At 36.3% G+C, this 15,193-nt stretch overlaps 1 protein-coding gene across 1 annotated transcript in view; it reads left to right on the top strand.

Moving 5' to 3' along the window:
- COL24A1 (collagen type XXIV alpha 1 chain) overlaps positions 1-15,193 on the top strand; it is a 404,395-nt gene that overhangs the window by 66,906 nt on the left and 322,296 nt on the right. The window contains exon 8 of the mRNA XM_042952735.1: positions 9,018-9,062. Coding sequence (XP_042808669.1) covers positions 9,018-9,062 — 45 coding nt within the window. The remainder of the gene's footprint in view (positions 1-9,017; positions 9,063-15,193) is intronic.

Genomic DNA, 15,193 nt, shown 5'->3' with positions numbered 1-15,193 from the left:
AAAACAACTCATTGAGGGGTGCCTGTGTGGCCAGTTGGTTAAGCATCTGACTCGTGATTTTGGCTCAGGTTATGATCTCATGGTCATGAGATGGAGCCCCACGTCAGTCTCTGCACTGAGCATGAAGCCTGCTTAAGATTCTCTCTCTTTCTCCCTCTGCCCCTCTCCTGAGCTCTCTCTCCAAAGTAAACAAACCAACAAACAAAAAAAAAAACTCATTAAGCCAGACAGTATGTTCACTATGTCATAAATAAGTTAATTGAAGTATAAAAGGGTTAAATCACTTACCCAAGACCACACTACGATTAATTGGCTGAGTTAGGACTCAAATCCAGGCCTGTTTGACACATGACTGCTCTTAATAGCTTCAAATACTGCTTCTCCATTAATTAATTAGTTTGTTAAATCAGTATTTGTAGGATGTGTATTTCAGTACTGCTGACTGTCCCTGGCATGTGTGCAAGAGGAAGTAAAATTTTGCTTTTCATGAAAGCCAAGGGAACAGATATAGTTTTGGATGACAGATAATAATGACTTCATTATTCCTTTTCTCTGAAAGTATCTGGAAATATTAAAATTCTTCTAATATAAGTCGTACTCAAGTAATTTTGAAAATGGCTGCAAGAAAGTTGTGTTGAGAACCCTCAACATCTCATGAAAACTGTTGAGATTAATAAACAGAAGGTTGCTGTTAAAAACATTCTGAACATAAGTAATATTGAGAGAAATAGCAAAGTGAATAAATTAGCAGCATTGCTGTCTTTTTCCACCTTTCAGTAGATTTTTTAGTTTGCTTCTTTCTTTTTCTTTTTTTATCTCTCTCCTCCCAATTTTTTTTTAACCGGTATCAACATCTTAACAAGCAATGTGTTTCCCCAAATTGACTGGTTACATTGCCTCAACTTAGCCACCTTCATGTAATTTTTATTTTCCTAGGAACTAAAGTATGTTTTTACTTCCCACTCAGTGTCTAAATTTGTGCCAAAAGGCAGATAAGTTGGATCCAGAGTGTATGCTGTGTTGGATGGAAGACAAGAGTCATAATTCTGAGCTTGGACTCCAGATGGATTTAAAATTGTTTTTTAATATAGCAATCAGTTGCTATATTAATATTGGAAGTCTGCTATTTAAAATTGTAAGAACATTGACAGTGATTTCAATTGGAACACTTTTTGTAGGATCGAGAGGATGAACCAGATGGGAGCAGTTAAGCACATCTTAGCATAAAGGCATATAGCTCACAGCAATGGTGAAATATGAACACACATTTTAATACAGATTTTTATGAACCGTGTTTGGCAGTATTTTTCTGAATATCAAAAATACTAATTATGGTTTTTTAGTGATAATTGTAAATCAGTGCAAATTCTTAATTGTGTTTTGATGGAATTATTTCAATTACTTAAAAAGTTTTCCATTACATATGAGGAACACAGTAAATATCTTTACAAAGTTGGAAAGGAAAAAAGAAGTGAAGCATCAAGTGGAATGCATTGTGATTTATTAGTCACTCAAAAACTAGACAGCTTTTCATAACCTATTTAAAGCAAGGACAGTACTAAGGAGCTACAATAATGCTGAATGTCCAATGACAATAAAAAATCAGGATTGGCATAAAAAATCTGTGCCTGGAGAGAGAAATAAGTAGAGTTCTGCTGCTCCACAGTTGACTCTATAGATTATTTTCTCCCTTGCCCACTATCCTTGTAAAAATCAGCAAAGCTACATTGTGCTTTGGGTTGGTTCCCAGTCCAAGTATTGTACTGGACGTCTAATGCAAAGGCTGTGCATAAGGTCTGTGCTGTCTCCACTCTTGCCATCTCCTTTCTCTGCAATCCTCCGTTCCCACTAATGGTAGGGGACACTGGGACCAAAGCAGTGCAGTACTGAACTCCCCCACAGGCAAGCCAGTGGTTACCAGAGTGGTGTAATTTGCGGGACTTGGAAAGTTCCTTGTGTCCAAAGATATTTTCCTCAGTCTGGCTCTTGTGATTGACATTTTAACATTAAGGGTGAGTTCATTTGGCTAAAAGTATTTCGGTTTCCAGAAATTAAAAAAAAAAAAATCTGCGTTCTCAGAAAAAGCTGTTATCTGTCATATAACACCATTCTGAAAATTAGTTTATCATATTCTTTTTCTCTGAGAACTAGTTGAGAAGGACTATTACTAGGGTGGATGGGGCCACAGTGGAAACCGGGTACTGATTAAAGGAGGTTAGTGGGTCAGTATTGTGAGGAGGTTGGGACAAAGGTTGGCACAAGTGTGTTGTGTGCGTGAGGGAGGTATGTTCCAGGAAGAAGGGGAAGCGGGTAGAATAGAGAGGTTTGTGTGGTGTTTAATCCTGTAATGTGAGTCCCCTCAAGCTCTCCAGTTATCTGGGATCCTCCTTCAATTTATTTGTTTTTTAAAAAAATTAAACTTCTTATTCTCTTCTTGTTCTTATTTATTGCCTTGCCCCAAGAAGTGCTGCCATTCTCATAGCTATTGATTTTCATCTTTTTTTATGGTCATATTATCACTGTTTCTCAATTTTGCCATGCTTTTCTCTGGTTATTTTGGCCAAAACATGAATATAGGCCTTTGTTTGTATCCCTCAAGGCATTGTCACTATGACTCCTGTAGTGATTGACAAGTTTCATTAGAAACTTGCAACTACCTAATCTGTAAACCAATGCTCTTACATTACAGAAAAATGAAATTTACTACTGCCTTCAAACAACACTGAAGTAGCAGTGGCTAAAGGGAAATACATGAGTGACTTAGGAGTCCTTATGTAGTATCTCAGCCTAGTGTCCAGCACGTATTATTAGTGAGTGACTGAAGGTTGCTGCTCTTACGTTTCATTGATTGTGCCCTTTCACCCAGTCCTAGTGGTCATCTTTCTTCTCTTCTCTGCTTCTCTGCTTCCCAAATCAGTGTCTCTTCCTGTCTTATTTTCCCTGAGGCCTCTTATCAGGATTTCATCCCATTTTAGGTAGGCTGAGTAGAACCAGTTAACCTGTTTACTGATCTCTCAGTGGTGTTGCCTTTCACACGATTATATACATGGTCATCCCACCTTCATCTTAACTTCCCGAGACTAGACAGAAGCAAAAGATCCAGGGAGGTTGCTTCAAACAAAAGAGCAGCTTCCTTCCAGAGATAAAATCTGTCAGTAACTCTCTCAAATGCTACATTTGTTTTAGTCACATCCTTTTGCCCTGCAGTTCACTCAGAAAACCAGTATTATGTAAATAAGGTATAGTCCCTGTCTTCCAGTAGCTTATGGTCTAAAGAAAGGAAACACACTAAAGTAAATTACAAAAGTGTATTATGCCATGACAAGGGCAATAATGAAGATATGAAAAGGTTATTGTAGGATGTAGTTGAGGGCAGTGGGAGAGTGTTTAGGGAACGGGGAAGGAGGCAACATCTGACCTGCATCTTGAGGATGAGCAGCCGTTATGCTGAGGATATGGTAGTTAGTGGACATGTATGCTAGCTACACAGAGGAGATGGCAGAAACAGAGGCTCACAGGCAAAGAGCAGTTCCTTGTTCCTGGGTTATGAAGTGTGAGACAGGAGGTGTCAGGAGATAAGGCTTGAGGGCTATTCAGGGGCAAACTTATAAAGGAACTTACATCACGTATCACTCATGTCTATTAATTTATCATGTAATAGAGAACTACCTGATGGGTTTTAAGAAGGGGAGTGCCGGGGCGCCTGGGTGGCTCAGTCAGTTGGGCGGCCGACTTCGGCTCAGGTCATGATCTCACGGTCCGTGAGTTCGAGCCCCGCGGCGGGCTCTGTGCTGACAGCTCGGAGCCTGGAGCCTGCTTCATATTCTGTGTCTCCCTCTCTCTGACCCTCCCCTGTTCATGCTCTGTCTCTCCCTGTCTCAAAAATAAATAAACGTTAAAAAAAAAAATTTAAAAAATTAAAAAAAAAAAAAAAGAAGGGGAGTGCCAAAGGCAAATCATCTACTCTCCAGTTTCTTTGGCACTTCTGTGGGCTCTGGAGGGGAATGCTTCTACTTTCCTGAAACCTAAAGTCTATAGAAGGAGGCCCCAGATAGAAAGGTAAGGTGACAATACAGAAGTGGTCTTATGCCATAGGAGAAAAGTCCTTATCTGAGTGAATATGTGTCTTTTCCATCTAGTGAGGGAAAAAGACTGTTAAAAGGAGAACACTAATAATATATAAAGTTGACAACATGGAGATTTTATCATAAGGTCATTGAGAATTTTTCTTAATATATATATACAGGCATTCCTCACTTTGGATGGTTCAAATATACACAAATTTCAGTTACTATGTTTAATGAAAATAACACCAGTCTCCCAACAACATGGTTCAAACTTCACTTACCACAGTTATTAACCACAATTATTAACTGCGATTACTTGCATAAAGTACAAATTCTGCTATAGTCTCTTCAGTCTACAAAACAACATAAACTACAAAAACTACGTAAATAACAGCTATGCATCAAGATCAATGACCAGTCACATCATTTCATCCAGTCAGTTGGTGATTGTTCACTGTGCATCTGTTATTCAATTCATGCAGACAGCAAAGTATGTAGTATGTTGCTTCCTTGTCTCTCAGTGATAAACCTATGTGATATGTTATACAAATGGATAATCAAAAGAGGCAACTGACCAGCAAAGATGACAACAAAATAAAGGAATCATGGTAACACAGGACTTAAAATTAGAACTGAACATAAATGGAATTATAGAAAAAATAGCTGACCCTAGAACCCTGCTCCCAGTTGAGAGACCCTAGATAATGCAGCCAGAGGAACACAGGGAAGGTTAACTTTTGGACATAAATGAGGAAAGGGTTGTGATGAATAGGAGAGAGATGTCCCAGAAGAGTAACACCAGCAAAACACCCTTCACATTAGAAGAACTTTTGGAACTATTTCATGGCATTGAAAGTACTAAGGATAAAATGTTCAAAGTTGATCCAGAGTTAGAAAGGAGTGTGATAATTTGCCAAAGCACAGAAAATATGCTTGCTCAGTATGGTAATTTATACAAGAAGGCAAGCACTATTCAAACTACTCTTTATAAATTGTTTCAAAGAAATACTTTAGTTCTTAATGTTTTTAATCTTTTAAATTATGTTGCACCAAATATTAGTTGAACATTTTTTCATTTCCCTACACAATTTTAACTGTCAGAATTTTTAACATTTTGACAAATATTTTTAAAAGTCACAGAACATTTGTAATTTTTCCCATTATTTATATTGCTTTGCATGGTTTCAGCTTGGATGGTCAGTTTTATGGGCCTGTAGTACCATATGTCCAGTGAGGATGGCCTGTATATAAGTGGTACCACCAACTTTCTTATGGATAAATATTTTATATATGCATCCAAAATTTTAATTACTTGGGCAAAGTTCAGTATCTACTTGAAATTTCTTTCTTTCCCATCTCAATATTTATGGTTTTAATTCTTTAATTGTATCTCCCCCCTTCCCCTATCTCTCTTTCTCTCTTTCTCCCTCCCTCCCTCCCTCTCTCTCTTTGGTCATGTGTGGTTACCTATTGACAACATATTTGTTAGGGGTCAAATTTTTGTTAAAGTAAGTATTAACATGAAAGTCTCTGTTAAAATTAGATCCTAAGTCCCATTTGTTATTGTAATTCTTGGTAAGGCAGCTTTCTATCACAACAAATATTTAGACAATTCTATGATTTATTATAATGGGTCTTTAATCTATTTTAAAACAGAGTTTGTAAATTTTCCTATTGGCATTCCTTAAGGACTGTGTTCACATTGTTGTTTTGTTTTTTTTTTTTTTCAATATATTCATCCAAGAAAAATTGTATGTTGTTATTTACTGGACTTTTTTGTTATTCTTCCTATGTGAGTTAGAAAACAGTGACTCAAATAATATTTTCAAAAGAGTATACTATAAGCTATTTTTTAAAATAAAATGTTTGGTCCCTAGATTGGAGCTATGTCAAAATTTGAATGTAGGCATTTTTCCCAGGAATTTATTCCCTTTGCTTTTTAAAACTTTACAGACTAGTGTTTAAGTAGAATATAAATAAGGAATATAGTCACCAATATAGGGAATAGAAGGAGGCCTTTCTACAATTTGTTTTAATATTAAGAGAATTGAGATGTCATATTAGATACTTAGAATCTAATTTGTACTCAGGTTACTCTTAAATCCATTCATGTCTTTCCATCAATTCATTCATTCATCCATCCAAGTCCCTTCATTGAGTAATTAATGAGCACTTCCTATGAGCCAGGCACTATTCTAGGCACTGGGGATACCACACTGAATAGAATAGGTAAGGAACTTCAGTTTAAACTCTATAAGGAGCTCTACACTGTCTCTTATTCCTCCACTCAAATCTGATTTACAATTATCTTTTACTAGACTATAAAAGCCTCCGACCTGACCCATTCTTTTCCATTTACATATCTCAGAGTCCTCATCTTTGATTTAGATCTTATGCTTAAATCTGCTTTTTCTCTGATATATACATCAGTCTTACTTAAATTCTTCCTATGCCTGGATGGCCAAATTAACTAATAAATATGCCTTTGTTTTTCATTCAATGAAGCTAAATTAAAAAAAAAAAAAAAGGCAGTGGCTTTCTTACAGATCCAAGTAATCACAGAATGCTAGCTATAAAAGGAAATTTTAAATAATTTTACTCACTGCCATCATTTTTACAAATATAGACTTCAAAGCTCATGATGCAGCTAGTTAGTGGCAAAACTGGAACTAGAACTCAGCCTACTTGGTCTGTTCTTTATTATTGTTAGCAGTGAAAAGACAACCAGAACATTTTGTTTAACTCAGGCTCTTCTGGTTGCAAAGAATGGAGAGTTAGGCTATCTCAAGGAAGAGAAAATTCTTTCAGTCCTGTCTGTAGTATTAAGGGAAGCAGGGACCCACGGAATCTGAAAATAGGTGCTGGTCTTATGGAGACAAGCACTGATTCAAAGCAGCTCTGAGTGGTGTAGCTGCCTTAGTCTGTGGATCTTTTACTGTACTTTTCTAGTACTGCTACTCTCTGTTCTTCCCACATATGCCCTTTTGTGTTATCTCTGAGAACAACTTTCTTAACATAGTTTCTGCTTATTCTAAATTCTGTGTTTATACTTTGGCTTTCTTGTAACGTCTCAATTCCCCTTAACCTTTGAGAATCTTTCCCGCTTCAGCCCCCTACTGCTTAGTACCTGAATTTTTCTTTCTTTCCTTTTTAAAAAATAGTTTCAGTTAATTAAAAAAAGAATTTGACTGACCCAGCTTGTTCCTAGTTAGGCAAAACTCTTTATTCCGAGTGACTTCATTGCCTTCTGGCCAGACTTTGTATTGGCCTCCTTTAGATCAAGTGTTGTTTCCTGTGGCTGAGATGAGCAGGAGTGAGTTCATGAAGAAAAGATCATGACTGTTGCTGCCCCTTTATTAGAGTCTCTGGATGAGAAACAATCCCTTCAAAGGAAATTGTACATACAGAAGATACCATGTTTAACATGCCTAGTTCACTGTTATAAACTGCTTCAGGAAATGTAAATTAAAGAAGTTATACTTTTTTCATCATGGGCTAGGGGAGGGAGGAATCTCTGGCCAGAAAAACAGGTGGTAGCCAAAGAAAGGGAAGCATGTAGTTAGACTCAAGCATTCACAGAAATAAAAATAAATAAGTAAATAAATAAACACATACTTTTTCAAAAAAGGTAAAAGAGATAAGCCTATGGCAGAGGTTTCTCTACCTATGTGCCTCTTACCTTGGCTTCTCGTTCGTTACTCACCTTCCTGACACTTTCTCAGGAGCTGCTTAGCTCCCACCTTCCTAGAGCTGCTGTCTCATCGTAGGGAGCCACCACCACCTTGTTACTGCTGAGGACATTTTTTATGTCCTATTATAAAAAGTGAAGAGGAGCACCTGGGTGGCTCAGTTAGTTGATCTTCTGACTCTTGAGTTCAGCTCAGGTCATGATCCCAGGGTTGTGGGATCAAGTCCTGCATTGGGCTCTGCGCTGAGCATGGAACCTACTTGGGATTCTCTCTCTCTCTTTCTCTCTCTCTCTCTCTCTCTCTCTCTCTTCATCTTCTGCCCCAACTTTCTCTCTCAAAAAAAAAGTGACTTAGCTTTGACGATATTTTTATTTGTGGAATCTCAGGTGACATTTGGACGACTGAGAACAATATATCTCATATTTTGTAATTAGGCTGATCTTTAACTATCTTAAAAAAATGTAAACTCAGAGCAAACTTGAGCTAAAAGATTGGGTATATTAGATGCTGTAGGTAAATGAGTAACTTTAATAATGCCATGATTTATGAAATATTTAATTTCTTTGGTTGATCTATCTTGGTGATCTATAATTAAGATTTGTGCATATCGATGAGAATGTTTCTTTCTTCCTGTCCCTTCTTTTAGCCTTATTTTGCTCACAGATCTTTCTAGAAGAAAAAGGATATTATCTATTTTATATCTTTGGGTATTAATAATGGAGATTAAATACTTGATTTTGGTTATAGTATATGGAAAATTTTTTTTGTTACTGATTTTTTAGCTCAATAAAGTCCCTTTTGTCATAGGACCTGTGAGTGGCCTCTTTGATTTGTCTTAGCTCATTCATGGAGTGTGATTACAATGATTTGGATTAGAGAAACTGCCTGGATGTGGTCCAGTTTTTCAATAATTACAAATAGATTTTGTCTGAGAGCATTTTGCTTCAGCATTAATAAACTAAAACCAACTGTTAAAAAGCATCAGTAAGATTTAGCAGATCCATTGCTGGATACCAGCTTTATATAAAAGATGCTGTTCTGTATTCTTTTTTCAACACTATGCTACCATTTCAGTTGATAGTAACAAATAATTCAAATAACGCTCAAATTGAAGATTAGTAAGTAATAAATTAGTAAGAATTAACATTCATTTATGAGAAAACCAAAAATTGGGGGGGGGAACCAATTTGGCACCTTTGTTTAGTTTTTTTGCTTGTATGAATTTACTGTTCATAACATGTTTTCACCTTTACCATTGCAGGGTCTCAAAGGCCATCCGGGGCTCCCAGGTCTCCGAGGTGAACCAGTAAGTACTTCGTAAAACTTATATCTTCTACAGTAAAAAAGACACACATTAGGGACTCCTTGAGAGATTCTTTTTCCCCACTTATTTAAGATTTTCTTCTCAATTATTTTCAATTTTTAGTGCAGGACAAACTTTTTAAATTAATCACGTTATAGTTTTGTTTTTGTTTTTCCCAAACCCCTGATTGACTTTAACTATCTGCCTAACATATTCCAGCACAGCAGTTCTTAAACTTAAAAAAAAATTTTTTTTTAAGGGGCACCTGGGTGGCTCAGTCGGTTGAGCATCTGACTTCAGCTCAGGTCATGATCTCATGGTCCATGAGTTGGGGCCCCGCATCGGGCTCTGTGCTGACAGCTCAGAGCCTGGAGCCTGTTTGGGATTCTGTTTCCCTCTCTCCCTACCCCTCCCCCACTCGTGCTCTGTCTCTCTCTCTCTCTCTCTCTCTGTCTCTCTCTCTCTGCCTCTCAAAAATAAAGAAAACTAATAAAAATTTTTTTTTAATAAATGAATAAAAATTTTTTAAGTTTGTTTATTTTGAGAGAGAGAAAGCACAAGTGGAGAAGGGGCAGAGAGAGAGGGAGAGAGAGAGAATCCCAAGCAGGCTCTGCAGAGTGAACCCATGAACCATGAGGTCATGACCTGAGCTGAACTTGGATGCTTAGCCAACTGAGCAACTAGTTCTTAAACTTTTGAGGTTCAAAAGCCCCTCTGAGAATGTCATAAGTGCTATGAGCTCTTTCCCCAGAAAACACACATATTCATGCATATGCATGTACCTGCACATATGCATACACACAACTGATTAATTTGTATTTTTTTGTTTTTATATTTTCTTTCACACATTTGATTTTTTATACAATTTCAGGGGCTTGCCTATTTGCAAAAGCCTGTCCATAGCTGTTAGTTTCCTGACCCTTGCATGAGGGAATGTAAATAAATTTTAATAAAAATCCAAATTAGAATAGCACATATGCTGTTGTCCATTACACACATATTTAAAAGCCAAAATAGTTTGGGAGCCTTGTAGTTTTTATCATATAATTCTTTGTCTTCCCCACCAGAAAACAATATATATCATAGGGAGAAAAATTAAGCCATTTCTTTTGTTTTCAACACAATGTGTACTAGGTCAGTATGAATAAAGCAATGAAAACTAACTAATTAGAAACTAACTAAGGTGAGGGACACCATTACTGGAGATTCAGCAGAGAGTGTCCCTTACAGTACACTCTGTTCAGTCCCTGAGGCACAATTTTTCAAAATTACTAATTACTAATTACTAAATATAACAAGTGATGCATGTACCTGTAATAGGTGTAATCTCAGTTTCTTGAATCAAACAAGGGCTGGAAAACATTTATGGGGAAAAAATCAGAAAGGCAGGAGGGATTAGTCCCCAGGGAGAAAAGAAAAAATTTCTAGAAAACTGCTTTGGCACAAATGTATGAATTCTAATGAAGAAAACCTAATTATTTCACAAGTAAGTGAAAAATTGACCCGTCAGTACTAACGGGTGTTCTCACAACTATATAACCTATATAACCTCATAGCCCTATAACCTAGTTCTTAGTATATTGGTTATTATTCTGAGTGAAGTATGTGTTTTAGAAGCATCTAAAATCAATTTTAAAGGTTGGCAAATGTATTTTGGAATCAGTTATTGCTTTTCATTCTATTTATTTCCAGAAAAAAGGGCAAAATTGGTGTTAACTGTGAAATACAATTAAAACCCTTTTGCATTTTAACTGTGAAAACACTGTAGAAATTAAGAGGATCATAACTAATTTGGTAGGAGATGTTTACTTCTGGAAAATTTATAAGTATCTACAAATCGGTGGACAAACATTTGGAAAATAATTGTATCATCTGTGCAAGCTCTAGTAATAGGAACTGCCATTTATTGAATCTTTATTAGCTACTAAACTGTACCTACTATTAACTACAACTTCTAGTACTATAATTATTTATTGAATATTTCCACATGTTAACTAATTTAATACATACCAACACTAAGAATTATTGCAGTTTACCCACTTTTAAATATATTTCTACACATTGTTCTGTCTTCTTTACACAATAATCCTGTGATCCCGAAATTATTATTCTACTTTACTAATTCTACTTGGTAGCAGTGCTGGGATTCTCGATGAAGTCTGATAGTCTCAGAGTGTTTGCTTTTAATGCTTGAAGTTAGAAGTAGGATTGGGGCAGGTTTCCTATTCCTTATTTCTGCAGGGTCTAAAGATACAACTTTGTGTCTAAACTGCTCCATTCAATCTATAGATTTAAGTGGGCCACATTTTGTTTTTAACACGTTTAAGTGCATAGTGAATTGAGTTGTAGTGTTTGTTTTGAATTTCATTTGAGCTTCTGTGGTTGTCACAGTGATTTTAGGGTGTGGTTGGCTTAGACATGTTTATGCCATGTAGGATTATGCTGAAGGCTTACTTGTTTACTTTGTTTACTGCTATTCCAGGATAGCAGAATTTAGGCATCCAGCAGAATTCTTTTGTGTATTTCTCTTTGCAGCTGGAATGTCTTAAATCTCTACATGTTGCCTTAATACCCGCTATGAAAATCCATTCAAAGTCAGATTTCCTTTATGTCTTAAAACAGATTGCTTTTTAATAGAGAGCTCAATTTACCTAATTTGGCTAGGAGAGGAATGAAAGGGATGATGGTTGGTCTTAGCCAGACAGTGACCTACAGAATAAAAGCAGTCTTTTAAATCTGTTTCACTTCTTTCTATTGGCATAACCAAATAGAAGGTTTTGTGAATGTCTGGATATAGGCCTGTGTATTTTACAATTGGATGAGGGATAAAGGAATTTGTTGTAAATAGAATGGAGCAAATCTCGTAATTAGAGATTTAATTTCCTAATTAAATTAGAATTTCCTTAGAGTAATATTGGAAGTTATGTGCACTTTAGCACAATACCAGGAAAGCAGCCTGGGATGGTGGTCTCTGGAATTAGACTTGCTGACTCAAATCTTGGCTTCCCACTTATTGTCTGAGTGACTTTCCACTGGTGACAAATGCTCTATGTTTCATTTTTTAATCTGTAAAATAAATAATGGTACCTACTTTCTAGGGTCTAGGCAGATTAGATAAGATATTGCATATAAAATACTTGAAATTGTGCCTGGCATAAGATAGGTGCTAAATGAATGTTATTATAGGAATATTATATATATTGTAGGAAGGTAATATTTAGTATGTAAATATGGTTTTGGAAATTCATAGGCTAAATCTCTCCAAATGTAGATAAGAATTTTATTCTGCAGGGGCACCTGGGTGGCCTATCCGGTTAAGTGTCAGACTTCAGCTCAGGTCATGATCTCACAGCTGGTGAGTTCGAGCCCCGCATCAGGCTCTGTGCTGATAGCTTAGAGCCTGGAGCCTGCTTCGGATTCTGTGTCTCCTCTCTCTCTGCTTCTCCCCCATTCATGCTCTGCTGCCTCTCTGTCTCTCTCAAAAATAAATAAGGATTCAAAAAAAAACAAACAAAAAAAAAAAGAGGGGCACCTGGGCGGCTCAGTCGGTTGAGCGTCTAACTTCGGCTCAGGTCATGATCTCACGGCTGGTGAGTTCGAGCCCCGCATCAGGCTCTGTGCTGACAGCTCAGAGCCTGGAGCCTGCTTCAGATTCTGTGTCTCCCTCTCTCTCTGCCCCTAACCCACTTGCATTCTGTCTCTGTCTCTCTCAAAAATAAACAAACACTAAAAAAAAAAAAAAAAAAAAGAATTTTATTCTGCAATTCTCAGAAATCCACTTGTTCACTCACTTTCTGTTAAATTGTCCATTGCCATGTGTGTGTATATATATATGTATATACATATACATATGTATATGATGTGTGTATATATATGTATAATACATATACATATATACATATATACATATATATACATCCATATATATATGGATGAATGTCTATATGTACATGTACATATATATGTGTATGTATGATATGTGTATGTATGTATGTGTGCATGACACAACTTTTGTCAGATTGTCTCAGTTCATATCCAGGCTCTGCTGCTTACTCACTGTGGCATCTTGGGCAATTTTCATAACTTCTCTGTATCTTGTGCCAAATGGAGGATGGAGAAAATAGCATCTATCTCATAGATGTAGGATATATGTAAAGTGCTTGGCATAGTGATTGACACATAAAAAGTGCTCAATGAATGGTAATTGTTGGAGGAAGAGGAAAGGAGGGAGAAAAATGAGAACAAAATTGAGAGAGATTCTGAGGAAAGGGGAGATAAAGACATATAAGAAGCCTTCATATCTAATAGAATGGGAGGGCCAAAACTTTACCTATGATCCTCCATTTGTCTTTTCCTTGCTCTTCTCTTTCTATAGATTTTCCAAATTTGGGAGCGTTTTATAGTATTTTTCTACTTAAACTGGAGGTAATACTCTTCTGTGTGCTTCGGAGCAGAGGGACAAAGGGCTAGTGTCTTTTATCTGTTTTAAAAACAATAAGAAGGAAATGAATTTTACATAATAAATGAGTAATCCATGAAATTTACCTTTGCTGTCACCATTTGAGGTTAGGTAAAGGCAGTTCAACATGTATGCTTCTGGCATTTCCTTGGCTCAAGAATTATTTAACAGATCTAGACTCTGAATAAACTAATGAATGAATGAATAAATAGTGTATCAATGAAAGTAAAAACAAATGTAGATATTTCTTCTCTCTTGATGGTCTAGGCCTGTAGAAGCTTCCTTTCTTATGCCTTTGATTCTCTATATATCAGCCTGCCTTCAGCAAACCTTGTTTGAAAATAAAAAATACAAAGTTGTCAATGTAAAATGAATTTACTAGGTTTGTTTGTTAGTGTGTTATTTGGATAAGGATTGCATTAAATGTGTAGATTGCTTTGGGTAGTATTATGGTGTTATTTTGTTAGGGATTGCTGGTGTTATTTGGATAGGGATTGCATTGAATGTGTAGGTTGCTTTGGGTACTATAGACATTTTAATAATATTTGCTCTTTCAATCCATGAGAATAGAATGTTTTTCCATTTCTTTGCATCGTCTTCAATTTCTTTCATAAGCTTTCTATAATTTTCAGCATACAGATCTTTTATCTCTGGTTTGGTTTATTCCTAGGTATCTTCCAATTTTTGGTGCAATTGTAAATGGGATCAAATCCTTGATTTATTTTTCTGCTGCTTCGGTATTGGTGTATAGAAATGCAACCGATTTCTGTACGTTGATTTTATATCCTGCGACTTTGCTAAATTCACATATCAGTTCTAGCGGTTTTTTGGTGGAGTGTTTCAGGTTTTCCACATAGAGTATCATGTCATCTGCAAAGAGTAAAAGTTTTATATCTTTTTGTTGTCTGATTGCTGAGGCTAGGACTTCCAGTACTCTGTTGAACAACAGTGGTGAGAGTGGACATCCCTGTCATGTTCCTGACCTTAGGGGGAAAGTCTCAGTTTTTTCCCATTGAGGATGATATTAGCTGTGGGTCTTTCATATATGCCTTTTATGATGTTGAGGTATGTTCCTTCTACCCCTACTTTCTTTAGGGTTTTTATCAAGAAAGAATGCTGTATTTTGTCAAGTGCTTTTTCCACATCTATTGAAAGGATTATATGGTTCTTATCCTTTCTTTTATTAATGAGGTATATCACACTGATTGATTTGTAAATATTAAACTAGCCCTCCAGCCCAGGAATAAATCTCACTTGATCATGGTGAATAATTCTTTTCATGTACTGTTGAATTTGATTGTCTAGTATCTTGTTGAGAATTTTTGCATCCAGATTCATGTATGTGTGTGTGTATATATATATATATATATATATATATATACACACACACACAATAAAATATTACTCAGTGGTCAAAAAAGAGTGAAATCTTGCCATTTGCAACAACATAGATGGAACTGGAGTGTGTTATGCTAAGCAAGTGAAATAAGTCAGTCAGAGGAAGACAAACATCATATGATTTAACTCATATGTGGAATTTAAGAAACAAAACAAATGAATATAGGATAAAGGAAGAAAGAATAAGATAAAATCGGAGAGGGAGGCAAACCATAATGGGTGTTGGGCATTAAGGAGGGCATTTGTTGGGATGAGCACTGGGTGTTATATGTAAATG

The sequence above is a fragment of the Panthera leo genome, chromosome C1 (assembly GCF_018350215.1).
Source record: "Panthera leo isolate Ple1 chromosome C1, P.leo_Ple1_pat1.1, whole genome shotgun sequence".
NCBI classification, from domain to species: Eukaryota; Metazoa; Chordata; class Mammalia; order Carnivora; family Felidae; genus Panthera; species Panthera leo.
Note: the sequence above shows the minus strand (reverse complement) of the source record. Positions and strands in the feature narration are given on the sequence as shown.